The sequence below is a fragment of the Electrophorus electricus genome, chromosome 23, assembly GCF_041902795.1.
Source record: "Electrophorus electricus isolate QZ-2024a chromosome 23, ASM4190279v1, whole genome shotgun sequence".
NCBI lineage: Eukaryota > Metazoa > Chordata > Actinopteri > Gymnotiformes > Gymnotidae > Electrophorus > Electrophorus electricus.
The window spans coordinates 8,029,195-8,037,160 of NC_137519.1; the positions used below are offsets into that span (position 1 = coordinate 8,029,195).

General features: G+C 50.6%; 1 protein-coding gene across 4 annotated transcripts in view; it reads left to right on the plus strand.

Annotated features, from left to right (window-relative positions):
- acsf3 (acyl-CoA synthetase family member 3) overlaps positions 1-7,739 on the plus strand; it is a 30,440-nt gene extending 22,701 nt beyond the window's left edge. The window contains exons 8-10 of one of the 4 annotated variants that reach the window (XM_035520994.2): positions 3,936-4,070; positions 4,504-4,615; positions 6,826-7,739. In XM_035520994.2, coding sequence (XP_035376887.1) covers positions 3,936-4,070; positions 4,504-4,615; positions 6,826-7,039 — 461 coding nt within the window. In that variant the 3' untranslated portion in view covers positions 7,040-7,739. Of the gene's footprint in view, positions 1-3,935; positions 4,071-4,503; positions 4,616-5,820 lie in introns of those variants that run through there. The other 3 variants (XM_027007349.3, XM_081706041.1, XM_027007351.3) reach the window with 3 other exon arrangements.
- The last annotated feature ends 227 nt before the right edge of the window (positions 7,740-7,966 follow it).

Sequence of the window (7,966 nt, forward strand, 5' to 3'; positions counted from 1 at the left end):
TGTGGCTTTGGTCAGCTGCGCTCTAGTCCTGCTATTGGTGTTCATGTTCTCTCTGCGTTTGGTGCAGTTTGCTGCTCCCTGGACAGGGACGGTCTCCGGAGTTTACAGTGTGTGCTGTCAGTGCCGGGAGTGCCACATTGCCATGGCGATGCACCGTGCAGTTTGTTGAAATGGTGGATCTTTGCTGCAGCATGGTTAAAGATGGGCCTTCACTTTTAATTAACCAAAATGTTGGTGAACTATGTTTATGGGATCATGCAAAAGCTGTGATTGAACTGCAGAGATTGATCAGAGTGCTCACTGCGCGTGCGCGCACACACACACGCACACACACACACACACACACACACACACACACACACACTATTGGACTACAGTTTTGGTGATGTGTTGTCAGTAGCTCTGGAAGCACACATTCTAAACCCCTGGCCCATCCCACCCCTGGGAAGTGAGGTAGCATGCAAGGTTAGTCCATATGTAGTTCTCACAGAGAATGTAGCAGTGTACACACACACACACACACACACGGTTGGGTTTGTAACACCTTGAAGAACATAGTGGCGGCTTGTCAGACAGGTGTGTGCGCTCGCTGATGTGTAAGGCTGCTGGACATGAAACATGGCCTGTGTCACACTGCCCTTTCTAGTCCTGTCAGCTCACCCTCATCCCCCTCAGGTGGGTGTGGGTGTGTGTGTATGTGTGTGTGTGTGTGTGTGTGTTTACCTACTGAACTCCCAATACAATGCCTGTTTTTGTTTTTTTTATTATTATTATTTGTCCATGGCGGTGTTCAGATTTGTGTTTTGAAACATTATATTATTGCCAAGCCTGGTAAAGCTAGCGTTCATAGCTGAGGACAAATCCATATCCACAGAATCAAACCCACAAAGCAAAAGGTGAGGCTGTGAGCCCACACCGGGACGTAGCCTCTCTCCCTGCATGGTTTACCCTTCTTTTTCGGAAAAGTAGCCGTGAGCGTTGCTGCATAAATCATCCGTAATCCTGAAGACGCTCTCCCACTTACGTAACGTCACAAACGCCGACAGCGCCCCGAGCCTCACGTCCTGTTGCATGCGTTCTGGAACTTTCTCCGCGTTGCATCATGACTTCGCTCTGTTTTAGCATCCGTCTTGCCGTCGCTCCCTTCGACGTCTCCGACAGGCAGGAGGGGTGGGGGGAGGGGGGAGAGGTGCAGTAAGACTCCTTATCATTTTAATTAGCAAAGCTGTTGGACCATATCGCCTTCCACCCAGATAACAATAGTCTGACGGAGACCTACAGCTCCTGCCTGCCAGTAACACAACTCCCATCAAACCTTGTCGCCATAATCGGGGGCGGGTCTCTGTTTGGCCCCTCCCTCTGCTCACATCGCCCTGTGCCCTTGTTTTTGACTCCTGAAAGGCACTTAGCTAGAGGGGGCACTGCACGTCCTGTGTCTCACGCATGCAGCCTTGAGGTGTCAAGGAGACGCATATGACCCAAACATTTAACGCTTCTGAAAAAAAAAACCTAAACGCATGGCCGCCCTTCTCCCTTCTGCGCCCCCTTTTCTGCACACACACGTGAAAACACACCTCGGCAGCTTATCTTCGCCCATGTAAAACACGCTCTCATTCCCCTGTTTCATTTCCATGAGAAGGGAGTTATGTGACTGTGACCAAATGATGCCCTGCTTTTGGTTGGTTTATTTTAAAGATGGAATGGAGAGTGTAAATACTCTATTACTGCTGTTAACACCCAGCCACTTTGCCCACTAACCCCCCCCCCCCCAAAACTGTCTTGATCTCCCTTTCTCCCTCTCTCTTCTTCGCACACACACACACACACACACACACACACACACACACACACCTCCTTCACCCTCTTCCCCTCACCACCCCCCTCACCCTAGCCTATCAGTGCAGAGCAGTGGTGTGTGAAGAAATTCCCAATATCTAAATTTACACACTGTATCAATCTTGTTTAATAGACTGGAAAGCTTATTGCTACGGCGCGGAGCGGCAAGAGGGGCCAGTGGTGATAAATTGCGTCGGCGCGGCGACAGCCGCCTGTGATGTATAATGAAATATTTATGATTTATCCCGGCTAATAAACCGAAATGAAGAGCATGATGTATGGGAACAGATGGGCCCTCTATTGACGCCGTGCTTCTCGGCGGAGGGGTGGGGGGGTGGGGGGTGGGCAGTGGTGCAGGCTGGGGAAAAAGAAGAGAAGAGGGACAGTTTATTGAGTGTGAGGGAGAGGTAGAAGAAGAAGGGGCACTGAGGAAATGGTTAAAAAAGAGGAGTGGATGCGCTGTAGAAGCCAAGAAGAAAGGATGGAAGACAAAAGGAACTCTCAGGTGGGGTATGAGCGCAGTGGGAGGGGCCGTACGCAGACGCGGAGCACGGCCACCACCCTGACGGTGTTGCCGCGGCACGGGTGCCCACGCCTCCCTCGGCCGTCGCGCCGGCGTACACGGCCACCGAGTTCCTGACTCGGGTGCGCTAGAGGGTGGAGCAGAACAAATAAGGTGGAGCGAACCTCCGGCTTGAGAGCGATGCCCATCTGAAACCCGTCCATGGGGACCAGCCTTGCCCACAGTGCGTTAGAGTGGGTCTGCAGCCCGTCTGTCTGCTGAAGTGCACCACAGCTGATGGCTTCATTGATTTGGAAGAGTTGAGCTTAGCCAAAGCAGGTGAGAGGGGGGGGGGGGGGGGGCTAGTGTGTGGATTCTCTTGGGTAGCTGGTGGTCTTCCCCGTGTCCGTATGAGATGAGGACTTATTGCCCCCTTGCCAACTGTAACCAGTCACTGGCTGCCACTCGTAGCCAGGCTCCACTTAAACCCCCCCCCACCCACACCCCCATCACCACACCCACCACTACCACCCCCCCCCCCCCCCAAGGCACCTCACTCTGACCCTCTCCATCACAGCTGGGGCCTACAGCAAGTGATGGTCCATGGCGGACATTCTCTCTCTCACTCTTTCTGACCCATCTCCCCTCTTCATCATGTCTCCACCCCACCTGAGCCCTCACTTCACTTCATTCTCTCACCTGCATCCTCACCCACTCGCTGCTTCCTTTCTCTGTCCTCCCCCTCTCCCTCTCTTCTGTCCATCTCTCTCACCCCCTACTCCCTACTCTCTGTTCCCCCCCCCCCCCCCCCCCCCCCCGGTCCTCTGTCTCCCCCTTTTCTTACTCATACACTGTCGCCAGGTTGTGGGTGCCTTGTAAAAGCAGAGGAAATAGGTGTGACACGGTCTGTTCCAGAAGGTGTTAGCTTGTGATAGGCTTTCTTCTGCCTGACTACCCATAGGCCAGTCTTAGGAGTGTGTGTGTGTGTGTGTGTGTGTGTGTGTGTGTGTGTGTGTGTGTGTGTGTGAGAGAGAGTTTGGGGAGGGTATGGGCACTGACAAATACCCATAAGGAATGCATACTACTGATCGTGCGTGCTGCTCACACACACCTGGGTGAGTCTCATGTGGGCGGAGCTGAGCTTAAGGAGACAGCCAGACTTGCATGTACTGCTGTGTGTGCTTGGGGGAGGAGGAGCGATTAAGGAGTTTCCACCCAACCAGCTCTGCATGACTGGGGAACAGGAGCATCTTCAGCCTGCAGTCTGGACAGCTCTGTGAGTGGCTCAGAGTCAGAGCACCCAGCATCATCCTGCCTGCACTGCCCTGTACCCCCAGACCAGCAGAGCACTCCTGATTTAATGGCTGCCCCCCTGCTGTTACGGGTCAGGGGTGGGCGGCTTAGAAAAATTGCCTTCCAGTTTCTTGGAGTACCCAAAAACCCGTGTTCAAACGATGCTGTTTGTTTGTGTAGCGTCAGGCCTCACTCCTCGTTGCCGGTGGGCGCTTTTTCACCCCCGCCTGATTACAGCAAACATACTTATCTCATATTGAAGAGTCTTTAGTGGCATCGATCTGATGGCTGCTGCTTTCCACAGGAGACACCGCCGTCTACAAGGATGGTGTCTACTGGATCTTGGGCCGCACCTCGGTGGACATCATCAAGAGTGGTGGCTACAAGATCAGTGCGCTCGATGTGGAGCGCCACCTGCTGGCTCACCCCAGCATTGCGGGTGCGTGCCAGCACAGCACGCACATACGCAGCACCAGTGCTTCGTGGGAGACCAGTGACATGCAATTATTTCTGTACTCTGTTTAGAAACAAGGACACAGTGTCATTGATGTGAGGCGCCACTCCTTTGTACCCTTACTCAAATGCCAATTGTACCTCCTAGTGGACAGTCAATAGCCTGCTAAATGTGTGTGAATGAATGACCTAGCAGCCATGTTTGTAAGATGTGAAAACACTAGTGGGATAAAATGCAGAACGCATATAACTGGAATTAAAGTTATGCAAACCTACTGATATAAAGTTGACAGAATCAGTGTGTCTGAGGGGTGGAGAGAGGTCTACAGCAACTACCATGCACACAGGTACCTAATAATAACCTCTGTATGCATATGCAAACGTGGACATAAATAAATGCCGTTGCTTCTCTGTGTCAGACGTGGCAGTAATTGGAGCACGTGACGCCACCTGGGGGCAGAAGGTGATAGCAGTGGTGCAGCTACACAAAGGCAAGACTCTCGCGCTCCCTGAGCTGAAGGCCTGGGCCAGGTACCTCTGCTCCTTTTTGTTAAGAGGTGTTATGACTGTATGAAAGTGCTATGTATTTCCTATAGCCATGCTAATAAGGGTTGTTTATTAAAAACTTTGTTTTGTTTGGGTTTTTTTTTATTTGTTTGGTTGGGGTGTTGTGTTTTTTTGTTTTTTCTTCTTTGCATTACACCAAATGCTTGATCTCAAATTGTCAAGTGATGATAGTTTTGTGGGGCCTCTGTGCAGGGTCAGCATGGAGGGTGGAGTGGTGGATAGGGAGGGGCTCGCCTGTGTGTGGGGTCAGCATGGAGGGTGGAGTGGTGGATAGGGTGGGGCACGCCTGTGTGCGGGGTCAGCATGGAGGGTGGAATGGTGGATAGGGAGGGGCTCGCCTGTGTGCGGGGTCAGCATGGAGGGTGGAGTGGTGGATAGGGTGGGGCACGCCTGTGTGCGGGGTCAGCATGGAGGGTGGAATGGTGGATAGGGAGGGGCTCGCCTGTGTGCGGGGTCAGCATGGAGGGTGGAGTGGTGGATAGGGTGGGGCACGCCTGTGTGCGGGGTCAGCATGGAGGGTGGAGGGGTGGATAGGGAGGGGCTCGCCTGTGTGCGGGGTCAGCATGGAGGGTGGAGTGGTGGATAGGGAGGGGCTCGCCTGTGTGTGGGGTCAGCATGGAGGGTGGAGTGGTGGATAGGGTGGGGCACGCCTGTGTGCGGGTTCAGCATGGAGGGTGGAATGATGGATAGGGAGGGGCTCGTCTGTGTGCGGGGTCAGCATGGAGGGTGGAGTGGTGGATAGGGTGGGGCACGCCTGTGTGCGGGGTCAGCATGGAGGGTGGAGGGGTGGATAGGGAGGGGCTCGCCTGTGTGCGGGGTCAGCATGGAGGGTGGAGGGGTGGATAGGGTGGGGCACGCCTGTGTGCGGGGTCAGCATGGAGGGTGGAGGGGTGGATAGGGAGGGGCTCATGTCAGAGTGAGGTGCATGCTGAGTGAGTCATCCAAACCACCACCACACCGAAGCGCATGTTTAGAAATTTGTTTCATCTCTGTTATTCTTCCAGTGTAGTGAACAGTAAGATTAAGAGTCTGGACATATGAGCTGTGGCTCTGAACTTTCCTTCTTTCTATTGTTTTTGTCTTTTTTGTCACATACATTTGTTTTGCCCCCCATCTCTGTCTCTCTTCTTTGAGCTTTCTGTCTCTTACCCCTCATCATTCCTTGAAAGCATGTGTTTTTGTGTGCTTGTGTCATTTTGCACGTTTGCGTGCATCTGAATGTTAACTCGGATACATATGGTGTTAGGGGTATTGGCATCGTAGCTGTGGTGTGTGTGTGCGTGCGTGCGCGTGTGTGCATGCGTGAAAAGCTGTAGTGCTGACCTATCCTTCCCCCTGCCAACACAGCCTGAGGTAGACAGACAGACAGATACACACACACACACACACACACACACACACGCGCGCGCGCGTGCAGAGAGAGAATGTTCACTCCTCAGTGCCATAGCTCCAGCTGTCATTCTCCATATTTGTCACTCTTAATATGGCATATGTGGCATAGAGATGAGATACAATGGGCCCCCGTACACTCACAGACTCACTCACACATACTCTCACACACACACACACAGAAATAACCAACAAATTCAGGCAGTCTTTCTAAAAGGAGCCAGAATTAGATTAATGGGTGCGGTAGATTGAATGGGAATGCACGGTGATGAGGGGTGGGGTTAAGACAGAGACAGCCCACTCCTCTGAACTCATATAGGCATGCACTCTGCCAAATCTCTGCAAAAGGCACAAGATAATCTTTAAAAAAACAAAACCTCCAGGCCACAACAGTCATGCCTTCAAAAACACTAAACATTTAATTAACTCGGCGCCCTGTTCTGGCTTTTATTACTTTATTTTTTTTATGTCTTGCTGATTTCATTGTTTATTAAATTAATGGAATTGTACGTATCTTGAAGCATTCTGTAGAATGCCACAGACAAAGGAAGAAAGCCGAGGGCAAGATCTAGTTGGCGGAGGGGAGCGGAGATTAATCGCCTAGCTGTGTTGGGTATGTCTGTGTCTGGATGTCTGGATCTGTGCATGTACATGCGTGTGTGTCTGCGTCTCCTCCTCTCAGAGAGCACATGGCCCCGTACACCATCCCTGCCGGTCTGATAACGGTGGAAGAGATGCCCAGGAACCAGATGGGTAAAGTTAATAAGGAAGGCCTGCTTGGCCAGTTCTTCCCCAGGTACACGTCTCTGCGAGTCTGAGCTGCCGCTACAGGCGCAGGGCAGAGACCAAGGTGGCAAACCTAGTACTGGATCAGCCCTTAAAGACCAACGCTGGCAGACTCGCCTTGAGCTCCACGGCGGACGTCAGCCTGGACGCTCGACCGAAGACCTGCGGGAAGACACGTTTGTCACATGGTTTCAGTGTGATTTCTTACCCTGAGGTTAGCTTGGAAGAATGGTTATGTGATCTAAGGTAAATCTAGCCTTTAGTGCACAAGTCCACAGTGGCTGTCCTGAAGGAACTCTACCTCACGCAGGGCAAGGCTTTGTTGCTATTAATTCAAATCTTTAAGATCTTTTATCTTTAAGGAGAATTTTGTCTGATTATTACAGTACCTTCCTACAAAGAAAACTATTCTAATTTTTTTTTATTAAAAAATTTCCAGTGGTGCTTCTGGAAATGTGTACACAAGTGTGAGATTTGAGAGGTACTGGCCGACATGCGTCATACCCGTTGCTGGGCTGACAAGGTTGTCAGGTGGATTATAAAGGTGTGCGACACAGGTGGTGTGTGACCTGTAGTGTGAAAAGATATCACATCACACTTTACACTCAGAGAAGACATCCACTTTCCCATAATGCTTGCCAGCAAGGAAAAACTCTACAAAACTAAGAAGCAAATATATATCATTGAATGAAGTATCATAAAGGGAAAGAAAATATGTATTTCTTATAAAATGTAAATTTATATGTATATTTAAATGTATATTTCATGAGACTAAAATGTAAATGTTTGTTTGCGTTGACAAATGTACAGAAATTTACTGCTAATTAACTTTTTATCCACTCCTGGGTTTGATCAGTATTGCAGACAATGCAGTGTGGAATTTCTGTTAAGAAATAAAATAAAAATAAACATTTTTGTTCGTTTTCTTGTGCTAAGAAATCCATGCAGGTGTATATGTGCATAATATACGTGAAGTGTGAGAGGAAGCAAAGAAATCTCCATTTCTCTCTTCTAATGGTCTTTGCTTCTCTTGTCTTTCTGGTGCTCGTTGTTCTGCGGAGAGAGAGAGAGAGAGAGAGAGAGAGAGAGAGAGAGAGAACAGCAGGAAGGAGGGAGAGGACATCTCTAGGGCCCTTTCAG